General features: G+C 33.6%; 1 protein-coding gene across 3 annotated transcripts; it reads left to right on the top strand.

The window, feature by feature from the left end:
- Positions 1 to 62: 62 nt before the first annotated feature.
- LOC128262574 (ATP-binding cassette sub-family G member 1) lies at positions 63 to 22,289 on the top strand. 3 transcript variants are annotated; one of them, XM_052996913.1, is made up of 12 exons: positions 63 to 156; positions 11,360 to 11,779; positions 11,843 to 11,960; positions 13,279 to 13,474; positions 13,793 to 13,938; positions 15,159 to 15,397; positions 15,458 to 15,598; positions 16,297 to 16,607; positions 19,198 to 19,366; positions 20,480 to 20,580; positions 21,165 to 21,323; positions 21,391 to 22,289. In XM_052996913.1, the coding sequence occupies exons 2-12, from the start codon at positions 11,401 to 11,403 to the stop codon at positions 21,733 to 21,735; spliced, it is 2,304 nt and encodes a 767-aa protein (XP_052852873.1). In that variant the 5' UTR covers positions 63 to 156; positions 11,360 to 11,400; the 3' UTR covers positions 21,736 to 22,289. The 3 variants fall into 3 exon arrangements, with proteins under 3 accessions (XP_052852873.1, XP_052852872.1, XP_052852871.1); XM_052996912.1 differs by lacking the exon at positions 63 to 156 and adding an exon at positions 6,181 to 6,472; XM_052996911.1 differs by lacking the exon at positions 63 to 156 and adding an exon at positions 6,181 to 6,774.
- Positions 22,290 to 22,294: the final 5 nt, after the last annotated feature.

Here is a 22,294-nt window from a genome sequence, read left to right as displayed (position 1 = left end):
ACATTTGGCGCCCTTTCAGAGAATGCATTTTCAACCCTCTTAAAACAAAATCACCCCCTTCTCTCTCTTTTGCAATTATTAAGCGTTTTGTTTTCATTTCCTCGTATATAGTTAGTTGCTTCCGCTGCAGTTGCACGCGCATCAAGTAGCGCTAAGGTAAAACTTATACTTTATGCCCAACAAGTGTTATTGTATACCAAAAGTGTTTTAGTAGACGTGAGAGTCATTAGTTACCACAAGTCAGTGGGGCAAACCTTAATGATTGAGGCAATTAACTAGGAAAATATATATAAATATATATTTTTGTGAGGACTTTTGAACTTTTCTGATACGTATTTCCATTTTTATAGAAATACCGGAATATTTTACGATGTAAATATGACAATATTGCCGCTTACAATTTCAACACTTCGGTTTTCTTTTGTTTGTTTTTGTTTACGGCGCAAAAAAGTTTTCCTCTCACCCTCTTTTGTTTTCCTATTTTTCCCATTCACTTATTTTACCCACTAACCCTCATCTTTTATTCCTCTTTGGTCATTTTCTTCTTGTTTTTCTTTAATCTGCTCAATTGGCATTCAATCGGTGAACTTTTTTGCTAATCATGCTGATTGGTTTTACCCGAGGGTCTTGAGTTTAAGTTGTTTATATTTTTTAAAGGTTTACACTTGGCAAAACAGAAAAATAGTGGTGAAAAGATTGATTTGAATAGTTTAAACAGACATTTTAAAGTGCAAAAATATATGGTGACAAGATTGATTTCAATTTATCAAACAAACTACTTAAAGTGCAAAACAGAATAAAAAGACTGATTTGAAATATACATTTAAAAGAGTGCTTCACATGTAATCAAAACTTATATATTTAGTTATAAATTTTGTATATGTTTAACAAAAAATAATTTCCAATCAAAGTTCAAATATTTAGCAGTATTTGTAAAACAATATTATCAAAACTTATTTATTTTATAGTTTGTTTTTTATTTCAACCAGTTCTCTAATGCTTATTCACGTTAAAAAGAAAATTTCATAAATTTTGCTTATGGTTCATAAATACATGGCTTATTAAAGCCTTAAATATTAAGGGGTATTTTGGTAGTTGGTTTTAATATTTAAATATATATAACAAAATAATAACATATTTTATAATTTAAAAGACGGTTTAAAATCGTTGCGAATCAAACCTTTTTTCTCCGCCTTATTTTTCCATGCACGATAAAGAATATTGGTCAAGTTTGCCTATTAATGTCATAATGCCATGTCGATAAAGCCGCCAGTTGCAGCAGCTGTGTGATCCAGTATTGTTTTTCCTTGCTTTTCCAGCATATTAATCTCTCAAGGTCGGGCTTGGGGCAATGACAGCTGTCGTCGACTGAAGGTTGTGAATTGTGGGTGCAACCACCTCGGGGATCTGGGATCTGGGGATCTGCGGATGGATCATCATCCATCTTTCCACGTCTTTACTTTACAGTTTACTGCTGCAGTTTATTCAACCTTTAAGACAATGAAATGACCAGAAGCATAGAATTATTCATATGCAAATGAAGTTGCTTGTACTCATATTCCTTTCGGAACACACCTTTCGCTATAGGAAAAATTTGATTTATTATGAAGTACTGTCATGTCCCGCGTGGCTGGCATTTTGATTTTGCCTCTCTCCTTCTTTCGCTGTGTTTCCGGTGGGTTTTTCGGCATTTATCAAATTATTTGTTTTTTTTCGCCTTACTCTGCGTGGGTGGAAAGAAAGTGACGCATTATAATAAACATCTAAAAGGGGAGTTGTGTTGAACATGTTTATGCGTAAAAGATAGCTTAATATTAAAAAAAAGGCACAAAACTAAAGAAAAACTTAAAGTCTAAAAAAAATATAATTTTAAATTTATAAAGGCACTTATTACTAACCAAAATTTGTATTTTTAAAAAATAATATTATTAAACACAGTAATTAATTAATTCATTTCAGCATTTTTTGATAAGTTTTAAGCTTTGTATTAAAAAAACAACACAACTAGAGAGAAAAGTTGAAGCCTATAAAAAAATGTTTAAGCTCATAAGGGCACATTTTTAGTTACCAAACTAAGTCTTCCTAAGTGTTGGCTTTAAAGCATACGAGACCTAAAGGGCTGTTAAAAATGAATGTGTTGAATGAATTTTGGTCTTCATTACATAACAATCCATGGGTACGTTTAATTGTGATCTCATATGCGTTTCAAAGCTCCCATCTCCAAGCAGTGAACTACATAACATCAGCATATCAGCTCAGATAATTCATTCAACTGTGGTCTTCGTTACCATCGTCACGATCACCGTAGAATCCGTGATTTCAGCAAGATGGGAGTGGGAGCAGACCAAATTGCCAAGTAGCCTAGTAGCCAAGTAGCCGCCGTCTCATTTAATAAAGTTATTCATTCATTGATCCATTCACATTTGTCTAACGTCACGCCAATCCGGATCCCTTCTGTCCCGCCCCTTTTGTTGCAGTGTATGCATGTCAATCAGGCTGAGAAACGAAATCCAGACTTCTGTCTCCGATTCCTTACCCCTTTCGATCCCCTCAAGAACCTTAATTAGCTGCCAAATGGTGTTTGCTGTGCATTTGGTACGTAAGCCGATTTGGTTCTGTCTATATATATCTTTTTTATTTATACATATATATTTATATATATAGTATATAAATATTTAAGGTAGCTTTGGGTGTATGCCTCTCATTAGCAAAACATTTGGCGTCCAATGTGGACTTTTAATAATGCGATTTTATTTTCTTGCGATTTCTGGCCCGGCATAAAGAAAGACTTCTCATGTTCGTTTGTTTGTTATTGTTTGCCTTTCACAAATTTTTCAGATTAATTTGCTAGTATTGCTATCAGCTTGGAATATTTTTTGTCGAACTGAAAAAAATGTCTCCTCGATTGAGTATTTCCTAGTAGGCAAAAAAATCTGATCTTGAACCTAGATTGAACCCTTGTTTAGAACGTTTTTTACCGATTTATGAGGGGTTCGGTGCAATTGTCACATGCAAAAGCATCGTGTCGCTTTGATATGATTTATATAAATGTTTACTAAAAGTTGAGACTATATATAAAGCTCTTTAAGTACACCCAAAAGTTTACGAAACAAATGGGACACGCGATCTCTAATCAGTTGGCCAGACATACAGAGCGACTCATCTTTATCATCATTGTCATCATCTTCAACGTGATCTCCTCCTTACGTAGTTTCAAATCAGTCAACAAACCGTAATTTGTTTTTAAGCTTACACAGTTTTTCATGTTAAAATAACTTGCTTCTATCTCCCACAACACAGCGAGAAAAACTAAAACTATTAATTTATTCAAAAACGCGTTACTTAATTATTACACAATTAAAATTAACAAGATTCCAGATCAGATATATGGGTTAAGAATAGAGGTATGTAGAACTTAACTAATTAACATAATAGGTGTACGTGCCAAATAAAATTCGAAATGTGTCGGCGAATTTAGTTTTGTCTGAAAAGTTGTTTATAAACAACTGTATCGAAAACATATACATATGCTAACAAACTTAAGTCGCTTATATTTGTAAACAACTTTTGTACACACATGAAAAACAAATTTTGATTAAATGTTTGTAAATAGTTTTGGTGGGCACATAAAATTCAATGTTTATATTAAATAATTATTTTAAATGACTCAAATTTGTCTATGCTGATAAGGCAGCTTTATAACTAGTGAATATTATAAATACCTAATTGGTCTAATTGGTTTAAGACTTTAAATAACATTATGAAATAAACTTTTCAACTGATAACCTTGTAATCAGCTATAAAATATTTCAATTAGTTGAAATTTTGCGGAGACAGAAATTATCAAAATAAAACGTATGTCTATTAAAAATAAGGCTTAAGACTTTTAGACACTTCGGTAAAGAAATGAAACTAAAAAGTTTAAGGGGTTATGTTATTTTAAAACCAAGATACACTTATGAAAACTAAACTTTCTGTTTTTTATTGGGTGTACTATTACTAAATTCGCATTTCGAATTTGGCTAGAAGTTCGTGGGAATTGCAGCAAATGTTTTGGATGTAGTTGGTAGCCTAATCACTGGATGCACAAACAACACGCTATAAACGGCCTTTATCAACGGATATTGCCGGTGACAAAAGCACACATAATTAGTTGCTGATAAGCTGGGCAAATAACTGCATTATCAGATCGCTATCTTTTCTACTTTATCTCTGGGAAATTAATTACACTCTGTGTGAAGCTATGAGCACTGCGCCATTTATCCAACTTATGGCCAGCTATTTCTAGCCAAGTTCGAGAGCCTAAGCAAATCAACTCAAATTAAAGTCAGAAAAATAGTTTTTCCACTTGCAGATCACTTAATTACCGATAGCCGTTCAGCATGTTCATATGACCCATTTAACAATTTTTCCTTTACTTAATTGCCAGCTTGGGATCTCTGTAGAACAACAATGTATTTACAAAAATAATGGGTGATTAGAGATATGAGGGTAGGGCTTAGGGCTTTGTAGTTTGAACTTTGGATAAATCGCATTGAATTTAAAGGTTGATCGGCAGTCAATTTAAAGGGATTTTTCAGGCTTGAGTGATCGGAAAATTAAAAAAGGCTAAGGTATAACAAATCTACTTAATATTCCAATCAAAGTATTAGGGTGTGTACAAGAGCTGATTTAAATCAAAGTCCTTATATAATTACTATTACAGTGGATTCTAAAAAAATGTTTTTTAAATATTTAGTATTTTGTTCCTTTAAATAAAGCTACTTAAATTAAATACATCAAAGAGAAATATCTACACTGGCGAATAATTACGCTTATCTTAATTCATTCATACAATTATGGCATGTTTTAGGGCCAGTTTTTTATACAAATAATTAAACCAATGGTATTTTAAGTGCTTGAATCAATGCTTTATCTGGTAGATTAGGAAGAAAACCCATTTAGAACAGTTGTAAAAATAGCTCATTTAAAAGCCAATTATCTCGGCTAATCTTGGTCCAATTAAGTAGCAGTTTAGTCTTCTCCCGTAAATTCCACAAACCTTGTTCAAAGCAAGCCCTGCACAAACCTACAATTATAGAGTCAATACCACATATTGAATATACTATGGCAATAAATAAATGATTTAATAATAGTTCCTAGTTCCCTTTCATGTCGCTCCATAAAACCCAAATAAAACCGATTGTCATAAGACAAAAGCCCCAAAGAAACCGCAATTTTCCACCGCAATTTTCCACTTTTTTGTTCAATGCCCACATATAAATCAATGCAAACCGCAAAATGATTCATAGTAAAAGAAAAATGGTGCGAATTTCAATAGCGTACAGCGTCACAGGGAAAACTTGACTTTGACTGGTGCAAACCACGCAACAATCGTTAGGCGTTAGAAAAAAAACCAGAAAGAAATCGGGAGATTTACCTAAGAGAGCGTTGTCTTTTACCCAGTACGTAGTGCTCGACGGAATCGCAATAAAGGTCAGGGCTGGTATATTAAAACACAATAACATTAAACATATGCAAACAATATGTGGGTGAAGGACTATTCGACCAGTTTACACCCTGTCTTTATATACGTTTTAAGAAAAATATTATAAATAATATTGTGTCTGAAGTAGCTTAAGTGTTGTTGCTTGAAACATTTTTTTATAAAAAATTAAGATTAAAAAACAAATATCAAAATGTTGTATTAAAACAAATTTTTTAAAAAGTTTTAAAGACCCCCTTGAATTTTAGTGTAAGGATTTAAGTTAATACAAATTTTAAAAATTGTTAATAACTCCCTCGAACTTTCTTTGGGAGAAATGTGTGTATCTGTGCCCATTGCTTATACCCAAGTACTATCATATAAAATCTTTCAAGTTAATTACCCCCTCAACTTGAGTTTTCAAAGTTCACAAGTAGCTCGAACTTTTTTATTGAGGGATGCTCAGCATACATATCTGCCCATGATCTCTGTTATTCGGAGTAACTCCAAAACGCAATGAAAAAGCGTAAGAAGAGAGAGAAAAAAAGTTTCCCGGAGATAGAGAGCGATCGGCGGGAACGATGAACAGCTGGTGTGGTTGTGGTGGTGCTGGTTTAGCAGCTGAGTCAGGGTTCGGACTCGGATTCGGATTCGGAATGGGGGGCTGCCATATAAAGGCCTCGTGTTGAGCGCACCGCTGCTTAGTTGATCGCCAGCGAGCGTTGCCAACGCGCAGCGGAATAAATCCTAAAATACTATATATAAACTTAAAGAATCGGGGGAAAATCGAGACAGACGAGCTGACAGAAAATCGAAGCACATTATGTATAGCACACGCAATTGAAATTAATTTACGCGTCGCTGCCCATCTGCATAAGTTCAATGGAAGCAAAAGCAAATGCAACAGCCGGAGCAAAAGCAAAAACAAACCTAACAAAGCCAAGAAGAATAATGTGAAGAAAGTGCAACAAAATCGAATTAAGAAATCAAAAAAAAGCGAACGAAAAGGTGCGCCTAACAACAATAAAATAAAACAACCATCGCGTGTTCGTCCGTATATGTTAATCAAAGGTTAATTAAAGAAGACTGCACTTATTCCGTGTTGCAGTTGGCTTGATTATGCCGAAAAACTATCCTATGTGATTATGTGTTTTCATTCATAAATTGCATTTTGTGTATACTTTTACGTACATTGTTACAAAAAAAAACAAAAACATCTGTGTACTATATAAAGCGAAGAAAGAAGTAAACGGAGCTTCAAATAATCCAAAATCAGAAGACAGATCAGCTGAAGAACTTGCAGCCAACAGGTTCGTTAACACCGCCAAGTTATTACCTTTTGACCCACTAAAAGTGGGAAGAAAGAAAGCTTTTGGAAGAGTGGAGTGCAGGAGAATTGTGTAGACAGAGAAAAGAAGAATACTAATTGCGGCTTCAGCACTGAAAAAAAATTTGAAAAACTTTAGCAACAAAAATCCTCAGTTATTGAAAACTTGAATCAAGAATCATTTTGTTTTTGCTGTAACCTTAATATTAATTTGAGTTTCTGAAAATAGATAAATTCTTATTTTCTTTAAAAAAAATTTTATTCAAAAAAACTAAGCTGTCTTCAGAAATTAGATATATATAACTTTAAATACAGTAAATAAATAAAAGTATGCATAAAATTGTATTTAAAATACTTGAGCATCCAATTTATTAAAAAACAAAAATATAAGCTTAATAGTTTACAAAACAAAAAAATCATAAAGCTCTGGCATATTATCTATAAATGAAAATATACAAAAAAAGAGATTGCTTTTCGTAAGAAGAGGATTAAATCATTAAAATAAGAAACCGTGGTTATAATTCGTTTATTTTAACGAGGGTATATTAGTTTTTAGAGTTTACATAATTGGTTCCGCATTGTTAATTAGTTAACACAATATAAGTTTTCCAGTTCTGACTCAACGGTTTCTATGAGATGCCAAATAATATATTTTTGCGATTGTAGAACTACAATTATAATTATACATATTTAGAAGTCAAGTATGCAACCTAAGGAAAAACTGAGTAGAAATAAAGCCAATCAGGAATTTAAAATAGGTAAATTTATGTGAACCATTAAAAATTGCAAATGTGTTGTTTACAATAATAATTTTCCCGAAACGTTGATGCGAGATTTTTAAAAAATTTTTAACACTTTCTGAGTGTATTTCAATAGCAGCTGCGCAATTTTGTTTGCTTTTTGTAGAAGAAAACTTTTCCCGTTGAGACTCTAACTTTATCTTTTCGAATGGATTCGTAGCAGACAGAACTTGAAACTGGAAAATGTAGGCCATCGCATGGGAATCGACTTTAATCGTTTGGTTTTTCTTTATCGTGCGACCCACTCCCACTTGATTAGGCGATCCCCACAACTTACAGCATTTCTAGTTATATCATACGTGCTTCGTCTAACTTATTCATGACTTGTGCATTGAATTTTAAGTTGTTGTAGTCAGAGAATCGGGAATTGTGCTTTGCTAATTTATTCACTTATCTGTCTGCAATGTGTTTCTAATTTGTTTGGGAAACAGTTGGCTGATTTATATCTCGTGAAAGTCTCAGCTTACATTTACATTTACATTTCACATCTTAATTTTGTTCAATTTGCAAAACAATATAAAACAAGGCATGAATAAATGAAAGCAAATGTCCAACTAATGCACTCGTAAATTATAAACAAACCGAATATAGCGGTCATTGGCTGACTGCCACTCGAAATGTGAAAAAAACAGAAGCTCAAAAAAGGCAAAGGCAAATATTGGAAATCAAAACAAACTTATTATTATTATTGTATTATATGCCGGCTATTGCGACGATTTCTTGTGCATATTTGTTTGACAGAACAAAACAGAACCGTAATATAATGTATATCTTTGCTGAGATAAACCCTGATCTATTAACATTATTTAGCTGGCCACGTGCTGGCCTTGGCGATGTCACTTTTCTTTATCGCATGGCGAATAGTGGTCCCAGGGGTCGTATACGTAATGTGCGGCTTGGTTTTATTTTTTTTTTGTTTTTTTATCGTGGGCTGCACAGTATAACCAAACCGAAATGATCAATTGCCTCATTCTATTGTAGTTCTCTTATACTTTTATTTTTGCTGCTGCTGCTGCTGCTGAAGTTGTTCATGATCTCTCAGTTTCGTGACTTTAATTGAAATTGGACAGCGTTTTTCGATTTTGTTCGAGTTTTTTATAGGTATTTGCTTGTCGAGCCGGCAACCGAACAATTTGCATTGTCTCCGAGTCTCTGAGTTATGAACAGACCGAAAAGTCTAAAGGTCCCAACGACCTTTTGCCACGACAGCTTTCCAAAATAAAATGAATACCCGGATTCTCATAGTTTCGTTTCGGTGTTTTCTGTACCACTTATAAACCTGTGTCACGATCTTTTTTCCTTAAAGTGCATACACAATTATTGCTTGAGTCACCAAAGTAAGCTGAATTCAAGTTGCTGAATTGAATGTGTTATAATATGGGACATTTTAATATAAATTTAACTTCCACCATAGCTTTAAAATAATTAACAGTATATAATGTGTATTGGAATTATAGAAAGTATTAAATTTACAAAAAAATGTTATTAAAAATGGTAAAAGCAATTTATAAATGTTCTTAATGCTTACAATAAAATTTAAGTTAAAAGCAATACATTTTTCTAGATATTTATTAATGATACAATACGATTTTTCCACTATCAAAAACGGATTGAATTTAGTATGCATAGACATGCGCAGTCTAAAAATGTATACATATATAATTATGTCATTCGCCCAATATCATAAATTGCTCAGCCATATGCTCTGAACTCAATTGTCTGTTGGACCGGCTCTCAATCAATGAAAATTGTCAACTCAATGAAACTGCACTGGAAACGCACTCAAGACAAAACCAGTTGAACTTCTATTTCGCACCAAGATCAGATTGCTTTAGTTTTTTTTTTGGCTAATTAAAGTCTGCAAAAACTGGTGAAAATGAGTTTGCAGTTCTTTTAAGACCCGTTCTTTTTGTAAAACTGGTTTCTTTGACTTTCGACGGTTTGTTTGACTTGTCATTCAGTCAACAAGCCAGACACCAACTCTTTACATCAAAGTCAATATCAGTTAACTACTCGACACTTGTTGGCCAAACATAAACAAAAAATCTATGTATAGGCAACTTGGCAAAGCAAAAAGAGCCGCCCAAAGTTTTTTTTGTCTAGTAAGTGGAAAAACGTATTTAAAGTCTGACCGAAACGAAAGAACTTGGCAAAGCTAATTTGCATGCTTGCAAATATGTGAGAAACCCCATAGCCCAGATACTCATTCTTGGGTTGAAGGTTTCGAATAGTTATTATATTTTAAATTATTATCTAAAACATTTACCAATATCTATAGTTCTAGCAAAATCACAACAAAGTTCTGGGCGCTTCGATCAAGTTTATTTGTTTGTATAACTAATTGACAAACTTAAATCGGGCAGAAAAATACTGACCTAAGTCAAGGGTACATAAAATTAGCAAGCATTAGCTAAACAGAGAATAATCAACTATAAATTAATTCTAATTTCTTTTAAACTGAGGCGTCAATGTTTTCTTTTTAAACCTTTATTTTTAACTTATTTGGAAGCAAGTTTTGAGCTTTGATTCCTGGATATTTTTGGATAATGTCCAGTCATCGAATCAAAGAAGAGAAATTAAAAGAATGATGACTAGCAAAATTTGGTTACAATACTTGATTCTTCGAAACCTACTTATAAATATTCTTGAAAATCAAAGTTTAATGGACTCTAAATGAAATTCTTTGGAGATAGGTCTACGACAAATTGTCTATCCATCACTCTGACGGACTTTACCTAACAAAGCACACTCATCTTTTATAAATGCTTTTATTTTTACATTACAAAAACTTTCTTTGTTTGAGTCAGGCTTAAACAAAAGCCAAGAGAAGAAAATGAAAATGTATATGATATATATGTGTATCTATATAATATAGAGAATATTAAATGACGCATCTGTCAAGTATTGCGATAGGCAACTTGCACGATGAGATTAAAGGGTCTGGTTCAACTGTGCAAACCAATCGTTCACGCCCCCAAAAAGTTAATTTGCTTGCAACAAATTTGTTAGCCAAATATCAACAATGAGCGAAGTTAACGCCCCAGCGAGCAAACAGTTCGTTAATTCTAGAGCTGCCATTATAATTCTAACATGTGGGGAAAAAGTGATGAGAGGCCCTTAATTATGAATGCGAAATCTGATTACAGATATATGTATGAAATAATTACTGGGAAAATGTTTAAATATTTCAATTATATTACAATTAATGTGTATTAAAGCTATAAAAACTGTGATTCGACTTTTAAATATGATTTAATTATATTCAAACTTATTGGGGTACAGTAATTAATAAATAAATAGACAATGTTAGAAAAATGAAATAGTAAAAATAAAAATCTGGCTGGAATCTTATAGAATTTTATATTTCGTACATAAAACAGTAAATGAAATTTTATAATATTGAATATAAGATTTGAAATAGTTTTATTTGCATTCAATTCACTAATTAATTTAAATTTGAATATGATTTAAACTCAAATTCAATTTTCAGCTATTAAGATCTGTCTAAAAAAAAATTAAATGAAACACTTAACTAAAAAAATGTAAGCAAAAATATTTGAACTGAGTACTTGCTTACACTAGGTTTTTTTGTACCAGTGTAAGAAACGTATTTTCTCCGCCTTTGCTTTTAAAATTAGATGATTCTTACACACATTCTGATTATTTTTAAAAAAGTCTGCTTTGATAAGTCTAATCTTCCTTGTTTCTTGAACTTTTGCTCTGATTCAATGAATTCAATAATGTGTTTTTCACTGTCTTCTATTTCAGATTTTTTCCTGACTATAAATCATAGAAAACTTCCTAAAAATATGACACTCTTGCCAGATATCAAGGCTTCGGATGCCGCCTGCTGTGTTGGTGGTGCAAGTAGTGATGCAAGCAGCAGTTCCGGTGGCAGCCACAAAGGTCATCATGACAATCAACACGACGGCGGTTGTCTGGGCATCAATTGTTGCACCACAGCAGCCAGTTCGGAGTTGTCCATCGATGAGACCTCATCTACCTCATCCAGAGGTTCGGGCGGTGATTTGGCCAGCAAGGTAACCAACAATCTGAATGGTTTTCAACAGCCAAATTATCATCAGGCAGTGGCTCATGCCAATTTCGATCACTGTGAGCCGGTGAACATTGAGTTCTCCGATGTGCGGTACACAGTGAGAAAGTTCTCTTTTCCGGAAAGGAAATTTGGTAGGTTTTAAAACCATTTAAACTTATATACTTTTTTACTTACTTATATTTGTTTCCCCACAGTCACCAAGGAAATCCTTCATGGTCTCAATGGCAGTTTTCGCTCTGGCGAATTGACTGCCATTATGGGTCCTTCGGGAGCTGGCAAAAGTACGCTCTTAAATGTCATGTCCGGTTTTTGGTGAGTCTCTACCCCACGCTTGAACTTGAAAAATCAATTTTCCTTAGACAGCTTGGCATTTAATTTATGGTTATATTGCTCAATATGCAAGCCGGTTTTTTTTTGCCATTTAATTACACATTGGACACATCGGGTATGCACATAAACTGCAGACGTCGCAATTGTTCAATCAATCAACACATTGTTTAAGTGTCGGCAAAACAACTGCATTGGTTTACTATATAATTAGATTGGTTTATCGGAGGGTTAAAGATTAAAGGGTTTTAAGTGGCCATTATTTGTGGAAGCTTTCCTAAAACTGAATTTACTGCCTGCCTGAAAGTAAATAGATTTTTGTTAGTTAATGATAATGCCCAATTACTTATAAACTTTTAAACATAGAGAGGTTATAAGAGGTAAACTTTAATAGGAGGTTTACAATTTATAGGGTCTTATTAATTATTAATTATAATAAATTTGGAGTGGACTGAATGCTAATACAATAATTACTTATGTTACTTATGCATTTTATGCATATATATAGATGTAGAACCTTCTTCTGCGTTACCTTTTATCTTTTGAAATGCCTATGCTTGAATTTAAAATATATATAAATTTTATTTTGTTCATTTATTTATCTGCAATTCAAAATTATGAATCACAATCGTATGATTTAATTGACGTATGTAATAGAAGCAAGTGTTTGTTTGATTGGCCTCCCATCCCGGACATAATCTCATTATTTCCTCCCGCAGTTCAAGTTCTCGCCCATTGCATAATTAGGACTTCAGTCTGGGATCGTATAATATATTTAATCTTTGAGTCATTGGCCGCAAAATTGACGTATCTTAAAGAAAATCTCTGTTTAGTTGCATCATTTATTTTGATGGCCAACTGACAGTTATTACAGCATTTTCATTTCTATTTAGTTATAATATATGCACATAGTTTATATGTGCGACGCACGTGTAAGGGGTAAAATCTTCCCAATCTTGTTTGTATAACACAAGTTGTAAATTGCTGCTTCTGTGTAAATATCATGATTAAAAAGTAATGGCAAAATATATGGCCCAAGTGGTACACAAGTTTTCATTGCTAAACGTTATCGGTCAGTAAACTATGAACTTGAAAGTCGTCGGGTACTTATATAGTTGTTCGGTTCACTTCTCCGCTTCAGACTTTAATAGGGTTTTTATTTATTTTTTTCCCAGCCAACCCAGTAAACGCTGAGCCACGAATTATAATAATTATTTTAATAGCTGTGTGTTTGCTGATTGTCTGTTTTCTGATTTCTTCGACACATTTTCATTTCCCTTCTTTTTTTTCACGTTTTCTTTAGTTCCACTGGAGTTTCGGGCAACATACGGGTAAATCGAAAAACAATGGCTCCCAGTTCGGAGAGATTCCGCCAAATGTTGTGCTATATCCATCAGGATGATCTCTTGCGACCACAGTTAATGGTTGGGGAGATAATGCTTCTTGCTGCCCATCTAAAGTTGGGCTTCAAGGTCACCAAGGCGTACAAAATGGATCTGGTAAGACATAATTTTTAATTGAAATTATAAAAAGGGTATATTACTTTTACCAACAAACATTTTAAAAGCATTTTGTCAATTCGGCAGACAACAAAAATTGTTAAAATTATAAAAAAAAATATTTCTGGTTAATTGGATTGGATAACTTACTAGGATAAAAATAAAGTAAAATTTAAAATTAAAGTGAGAATTAACATAAAAAATAATATTTACCAATTATTTATTTCATATTTTTGTTTTCGTTTTTAAAATCTACTTCTAAGATCTAGTGACAATCTTTCCCAAATCTTATCTAAATAATTTTTCTATTTTATCCAGATCAAACAGATCTTATCGCTTTTGGGTCTGGACCATCGGTACAATGTGCCCACGGGGAAGCTTTCGGGTGGACAGAAGAAGCGACTTGCGATTGCACTGGAGCTGATAAGTAATCCACCCGTACTATATCTGGATGAGCCGACGACGTGAGTGACACTACAGAATATATGCGCACACACTTATGTAATTAAAGTAGCCATGATAATGATCGTGATGATGAGGAAACTTTGCCTATCGGAAATTCAGCAAAAAGTATTAGCAAACTTACAGATGACGATGACCCACAAGTCAAGTTTGTCAACGTCTTTATGGCTTATCAATTGTCTATATTGCCTACTATATTTATTTCATTCCGTATACAATAGTTTACATTTGCTTTGATTGGTGGTGTTCAATAAGCAGAAAGCGGTTTTTTATTTAAATTTTTTGTACATCTATAATGCTTTTAATTACCGACTTATCTTGCAAATAATCCAGCAATTAATTGACATGTTCATTAGTCGGGATTTCCTTTAATAGGTATTGATGGGAGTACGAAAAGATTGAGTTTAATCGGTTTTCTACGCCAATTAAGGGCTTTCTATATTTAGCCCATATTGTCTGAGCGGAGATTAAATATACCTTTTCATGCGGAATGACAAGGTAAAATCTTTGGTAACCTTATTAAATCAGTCGCCTTTTTGAAGTAGTCCACAAAACCTCAAGTGAATCTCATGACTTGATGTTTCAAACAAAGGAAATTTGCAAAACAAAAAGTATATCAAGAACAACTGAGAATGACTGAATTCTATTTGCACATTACTTAGATATAATTTTGACTCTTGAATATATATTATATTCCGTAGGTAAATGAGACTAATAACATGTTTATATTTTTACTTAGAGCTTAATTTGTATCACTTAAATGAACTTTAGTAACCTCAAAATGCCAGTACAAAATATACATTTTTTTTAAATTAAGTAAACAAACCGTTAGGTTAAATTTTTGCATAAAAGACATATATAAAAAAAAATACTTTGGCTGGTGAACAACACTTAAATCAAATCGAATGTTAAGCCTGTTTAATAAATCGTATACTGCAAGTCGATCAAATCATTGTAAAACCGCTTGACTTGCATCGGTTTTAATGGTTTTGGGGAACAAACTCGTTTGTTACTTTCATTTCATTTGGTTTTAATTTCAAGTTCAAGCCGTAATCTCACCTAACATTAAAGTTTCAGATTGCCCAATTTCTTAATGTTCTTTTTTCTCATTGCTTAATGGGGTTTTTTGGTTCGTTAGCTTTCCAAAGGTTAAGTTGCTAGCAATTAAACCAAGTTGAGTCATTCCTAAAAAGTTTAATTTATTTTTTTCTGGGAATTTTAGGGGTTTGGACAGCTCCTCGTGCAGTTCTTGTGTGGCTTTGCTGAAGAAACTGGCCTCCCAGGGGCATACGATAGTCTGTACGATCCATCAGCCAAGTGCCCTGATCTTCGAGATGTTCGACAAGTTATATACGGTGGTGGATGGACATTGTATGTATCAAGGACCTGTGCGGGAATTGGTTCCCTTTCTGGCCGATCAGCAGCTCGTCTGTCCCAGTTATCACAATCCTGCGGATTATTGTAAGTAAAGATTATCCCCTGTACCTGATATATATATATATTTAAACTGAACAATTCAAGTACTGGAAGTGGCCGTGGGCGAACATCAACGTGATCTGAATGAACTTATCCATGCGGCCAATAAAAAGTATTACGAGGATGTCGATCGCAATTGCTATATGAGCAGTGCCGATATGTCACGCCTCGTGGCAACAATTAAAGGTAAGTTTTGGCCCGTTTTGCCCTGTTGCCATGCCACATGCAATATAGTTTTCTGGTTCTTAATTTTTTAATTTTGAATGAAACTTTATGGGTATAATTTTATGGTCAAAATACAGATAGCATCTTTATTAAGCCACATTTTTGCAGAGGCCCATTAAAGTTTGGCTGTCAAAATAAAAACATAATGGTACTTATTCACATATTTAAGTATGCAATGTTTTATTAAAGTTTTGCTAGTTAAAGCAGTTTTTTTTTAGCTGTTTTAGTTCAATTAACAAAATACTCTTTATATTAAATTCAGATTTTAAAAATTGTAAGTGCTTTAGTTTATTTCTAATTGAACTTTTTGTTTCCAACTATTTTACAATTTGTTTAATTTCTAAAAAACTTGCTGTATAAAAGCCAGATACAAAAATTTTGACAACAAAATAAATCCAATAAAATAGACTCCATTATTATTTGGTTAGCATTTAGCTTAATACCAAATCTTTTATCAACAAATGTTGGATTGTTTCACTATGCCTAGAAAACAAAACCAAAAACACAGTTATTTATGCAGATATCATCAACACAATTTCTAGAGCGAAAGAGCCAATTGTTGCCAACCAAATGGTGCAGATATTTCTCTCTAGTAGACCTGTTTACTACTGTTGTGTACTTTCTCTAACCTCCTATTCCGCTGTTCCTCGAAATTGCAGACAAAATTGGCGGTACGACGCTAGGTGAGGCGCTGTCGAAAGTTGCGCAGGCGCAATTCTCCAGCTTCGATTATGTGAAAGCCTCGCCGCAGGAATTGGCGCTGGAGGAGATCAAGGCACTCAGTGGTCCCAGTCCCACAGAAATCGTGGACCAAGATCATAGCCTGGAGAAACCCCCTCAGCTGAAGCCATTTACCAATGCCAAAGCCAATGAGCTTGCCAAGCCGCCGAAAGCCATCAAATCGGCCTCGTTCCTCATGCAATATCTACTCCTGATGCAGCGCATCTTGATCTGTGCCAAACGCAGCTACGTAAGTATATGAAAAATTGAGTAATAAAAGTAAATAATACAGTCAAGAATCAATGCAATAAACCAGCAATAAAATCAAACATTTTTAAAATGAAATATTTTCCATATATTTATTTAATTGATTTTAAAAGTAAAAACAAAATATTTATAATAAACTTTAAAATTAAAAAAGGCATTATTCTTTACTTGCCCAACTACCCAGCTATTTTTATTTTGTTTTTTTTTTTTTTATAAAATATTTATAAGTAAAAGGCATTTATCTTTATTAAAATTTAAATTTACAATTTATGCCCAACCCGTTTGATGAACGTTATTAATTTTAGGCAAATGGCAGTCTATTCTTTGGAAATACTAAAAATTCAACTTATAAAAGCTTAACTGAAATTATTTAAATCCATTAAGTGGGTAACAATTTGTTTTTTTTAAGCCGGTTTTAGGGCAGTGGCGTTAAACGTTGATGGTCTGTCAAGTTGATTTGGTAATTGGTGCGACGTCCTCGAAAAAAATGAATCCAGTTACTGCTGATCTCGTTTTCTGTGCAATTCTTAATGGCTAATCTCTTAAATAACCGCTTTTTCCTTTTTGTTTAATTTTTTTGTGGGTAATTACGTTTGAGCTGAACATTATCATTTTGTTGCCATAGTGTACATTAAGTATTATACCTTTTTTTTCGGGAAGGTTGGCCACTTTGCCACGCTTTCGGATTTTGAAAAAAAAGAAGATTAAAAGAAAATGGGACTTATGCATGCTTTTAATGGTGATATAAGATCATGCATGCGGTAGGTAATAGTGGTCTTACTAAATTTTCAAATGGAAATAACTGAAGGTTTATGCTTAAACATATAATCATTGCAAAACCCATTTTTTTTGTAGGGCTTAAGTAAAGTTTTTAATTGTGAGTTGAGGCTTTATAAGTAATACATGTGCAGGTTTCTCAAAACTGAGTAAGATTTCCCCCAGGCAATTACCATATTTACTAGCTTAACAAATATTATTTTAAATGTGTTGCTTTATAATTGACAAGTTTTTCAGCTCGTTTCAAATATTTATTTACCTCTTGGCACTACCAGAAAACAAATGACTCAGGGCAAAGGCTCAAATATTTATATTAATTATTTAATAAACACATAAATAAATTACTTTACCATTGAGATTGATGGCTGACATTTATCATTTGAATGTGCACAATTAGCACTTGGCATTTGTTTAAAATGTGAAATTGAACAATTTGTGTGACGACCAATTAGCAACTTAGGTCTTCTTTATGTGACTGCACACGATTAATGTGGATCTGCATATGCACTCGAGTACTAGATCTCTTAGCACCTCTTGTCGATATTTACTTGCCAGGTTCACAGAAACTGGCCAAACGGCGATCAGCGACATCGAGAATCTCAAATCTCAGACCCACTCGAGCGGCTCGTAACTCAAAAAGTATTGCCAGCCCACAGCCTTCACATAGATTTTGGTTTTAGAGTGTTCTAATGACCAACATCCACGACTGCACGACCGTTTGTTTGCCCATTGCCCCACTCGAGGGTACAGCCGCGGTCAAAATAATAGCCAATTAAAATTAAAACCTTGAAAGTGTCAGGTTTAACTGCCTTAGAGTTTTGTGAATATACTACGCAATTATTCTATTGAGTAGCTTATAGTAAACTAAAAAAAACAATATCTTAGCCAATTAAGTGTTATTTCTTAAAATTTATATAATAAAATAATTTTTCCAAAATATGTATATAAGAATAGTACTCATGACACTTTTTCTGCTTTGAGTTTACAAATATATAGTAGGTATTTACAAGTTTATTAATTAAGTATTATTAAGCTTATTTGCTAGTTAAGCTTAAGATCTTGGTTGCTTATAATTTTAATATGTATGTAAGTAACTTTCTACACGCCTATTTAAGGCCAGGCTAACGTTTACTTTGAAAATATAACCTAATGTTACTATGACACTTTTCAGTTTATCGACTTTACAAATATTAGTACTACCTTGAGCAACTGGCCCTTAAAATGTAACTTTAAGTGAAAACATTCATCTTTGTTTTACTACAAAAATGAGTTCTATAAGCTACAGCATTTATAAGGGACATATAAAATTAACTTAAACAACAGAATTATTCATAAAACGGAAAAGATTTCTTTAAAATCTATTCGACAAATTCCAATTTAAATTCCAGGTATAAGTACGATGACTAAAAGCACTGAACCATTTCTTAAACGTATACAAAGTTTTAAAATTATATAAACAAAAGGGTATGCGTAACAATTTGTAAGATTAATTTAAAATTAAGTTATAATAACGATAAATAAGAAGTGATATAAAATTAGTTATCAAAACTACCGCAGCTGCTTGTGATAAATTTAAACCTAAATTTTCTTCTGAAACTGTTTGTTGAAACCATTTATTAAACATAATAAGGAAATATTTTATGATTTGTGAGATTCATTTAAAATATAGTTTTAATATATATATATATATATATATATATCGTTATATAAGAAGGTATGATACTTGATTAGAAATAAGTTATCATAACCACCACAGCTGTTTGTGATATATCTAATTGCCTCCGTATCTTTTTCAGTTTCTGCTGTTAGCCCGCATATTTTCGCACATTTTCATTGGAGTCGTGTTTGGCTATCTGTACATGAACGTGGGCAACAATGCACAAAGTGTGCTGGGAAATTACGTGTATCTATACGGTTCCACTCTGCTCTTGGTCTACACCGGCAAAATGGCTGTGGTCATGACATGTAAGTAGCTGCTTGGATACTACTACCTACTTATATATATCTATCTCTAAGATACTTCTCATCCCAAAGCGGTTTTCCAAGGGGTTCTTTTCGTGAGGCCACTCCTACTAACTATTCAATAGTTTACGCGGCTGAACAAAATTATGCAAAAATTTGTCGCCAAATTTGGTGGGAAAGACTGCAGCTGTTCTTGCGCAATGCTTATTTATTTTGGCAACTTTACTTTGTCTCCGACTTGCCTCATTCTAACCTGCCAACGGTTTTATTTTTTTCGATTTTTTTATTTGTTTTTTTGTAGGAATGCAGATTGGCCAATAATTTTTTGGCATTTGCACAAAATTTTGTTGGTCTTAATTGGGCATAAGGAAACAAGATTATGAGCTTAGATAGTGCATCATTAGCTGATATAAGTCAAAAGTTTAAAGCTTGCGGTTTGGTAGCTAAAACGGCTAGGCAAAGTTTTTTAAAATTTTTAATAAATAATAAAGGTGCATATTAAAAATGTTTATCTTAAAAGACCTATATGAATAAACAAATTTATGTTTTTAATTTAATTGTTTTTCATTTTTTTTTCTGCTAAAGTTCAGCTAAAATGTTTCCGATCTTATCAACTTGAACCTTTTTTTTTAAATGTATATTCCCTTCCATTCCATCTTAATCTACTTAATCAAACAAAACAAAATAATGAGAAACATTAACCTCAGCAACAAGGCTGGTTTTAAATTTGCGATAAAAGATCTTAGTCGAGCCACTTTGTCAGTTATAATTTCCATGTAAATTGACTCAAAATTAATATCTCACGCCAATAAACCCCGAAAAGCACTAAGTAAATAATTATTAAGCACAAGAAATTCGGACAAGCGACACAAGCTTGCGATTATTGTATAATAAAACCGGTTGGCCAGCGATTCTTTTATAAATTTTACAATAATTTGCCGCCGACAGGAGATATTGGAGGAGCCGGGGTAGTCGATCTTTACCGGTTTCGGTTTACTGACCTGACCTACATATAATGTACGATACGAGATATAATGAACTCACCTTCGTGCTCACACTTCGCATCGCATCGAGTTAATTATTAATCGCATATTAATCAATTAATTTTATTTGCAGTTCCGCTGGAAATTGACATGCTGACACGGGAGCACTTCAATCGCTGGTACAAACTGGGTCCCTACTTCCTCTCACTGATCTCCTTCGAAATACCCTTCCAGGTAGGCCTTACTTCAATGCCCACAAATAACTATTGTAGTATATAAACCGATCAGAATCAGTATCGGAATCGGAATCATCAATCATCATTTAAAACTAAGTTGTCATAGGTGGCTGCTGTGGTTTAATGAATTGCCGTTCGGTCATTAAGTCAAATTAACGATGTGAAATCGCTGATGTTCGAGTTTGAGTTTCATTTGCGTGTCAGAAATTGCGTTAGCTTGACGGCTGCGAACTACCTGTAATTTTGCATTGATTGCTCTTATATTCTGGCTTTCATATCCCATATAGAGAGAAATTTAAGGCATTGGTAATGAAAAATGAAAGGAGAACAAAATAAAGAGTTGTAGCTAATCCATTATTTATCAGGTCTCACATATCAATTGTAATATTAATGTAATTTATAACTAACACGAATACTGTCATTAATTATATCAATATAAATTATTAAGGCAATTCAAATTCCTTGAAAATTCAATTTATCATGTCCGTAGATTCTTGAAAAATTCAATTCATCAAGTTTATTTGATATACTCTCCTGGTTTTCCCTGAATTCCTTAACTTACTTTCTAATGTGTAATTATAGAGTCTTTGTACGGCCATGTACATCATCATAAGCGTCCATCTCACTGGCAACGATGCTGTGGATTCATTCCGGATCTATTACTTCATGCTGCTGGGCATAATGGCCTCATTAAGTGCCCAGGCCTGGGGCTTTTTCGTGGGAGCCACGCTGCCAACTAAGGTGAGTTTTACACTCTAATATTTGGATTCCAAAAATAAAATAATAATGATTGATCTGCCTGCCGTAGCTTGCCGTATTTCTGGGACCCATTCTGGCGGTGATGTTCTCCGTTTTTGGATTCTGCACACGATACATTGACATCACGCCCCTTTTCCGATGGATGTGGCATTTGAGTTATTTCCGAGCCGGATTCCATGGGGCCTTGAATGCCATCTACGGCATGGATCGTCCCTTTCTGGAGTGTCCGGAGACGGCGATGTACTGCCATTTCCGCAGTCCAAAGGTTTTCCTCAAGTACATGATGATATCGGATGTGCACATGTCCGATTGCCTGATCCTCATGGGAACCGTGATTCTAGTTATGCACGTGCTGACCCTCATTACCCTTTGGCACAAGCTCAACAGACGATAGGAAATCACTCTTCGATCTTTGATCTTATACTTAAGCCCCAGTTTTAATCCCACTGTACATAGTCGGGTGTCTTTAAATCTCTCCTTGTTTTAAGTTCATAACTGAATTTATTGATTTTCACCTTTGTGTTTGTTTTTAATTGATCGACTAGCTTAATTATTTATTTTATTACTCTTGAAATATTGTACGCAAGAAGGCTTTAGGGTAGCTTATTCCATTTTAAGTGCTGATATACCAAAAAAAAAAAAAGGAAGTTCAATCATAACACAACTTTTATACCCCAGTTTCCATCTTGCCCTGTAAACTTCATCAACTGGGTTTGGGTTTTCCCACGGGATATCCAAGCTATGCCAAATCTTGATAGTTCATCTACGTTCATAAGGTCCGCTACAAAGATTCACTTGTGATCAACATTTTGTTTTGTCTCTTTAGTGCATAGTTTTAAATTTAGTTTTAAGTTCGAACTATTTGTATATGGCAGAATATGTTTAGTTTTTGTGTAGCAAACGTTTTATTTTACTCTGATTTCGTAATAAATTGTTTGGTAAAATTGATCTTT

Source organism: Drosophila gunungcola, unplaced genomic scaffold, assembly GCF_025200985.1.
Source record: "Drosophila gunungcola strain Sukarami unplaced genomic scaffold, Dgunungcola_SK_2 000001F, whole genome shotgun sequence".
In the NCBI taxonomy this organism is placed as follows: domain Eukaryota; kingdom Metazoa; phylum Arthropoda; class Insecta; order Diptera; family Drosophilidae; genus Drosophila; species Drosophila gunungcola.
Note: the sequence above shows the minus strand (reverse complement) of the source record. Positions and strands in the feature narration are given on the sequence as shown.

Excerpts from the sequence above, each read along its gene's own strand:
- LOC128262574 (XM_052996913.1), top strand. The coding sequence starts at position 11,401 with ATGACACTCTTGCCAGATATCAAGGCTTCGGATGCCGCCTGCTGTGTT. Across the intron at positions 11,780-11,842 it reads TTTTCCGGAAAGGAAATTTG|TCACCAAGGAAATCCTTCAT; the intron begins GTAGGTTTTAAA and ends GTTTCCCCACAG. Across the intron at positions 13,475-13,792 it reads AGGCGTACAAAATGGATCTG|ATCAAACAGATCTTATCGCT; the intron begins GTAAGACATAAT and ends TATTTTATCCAG.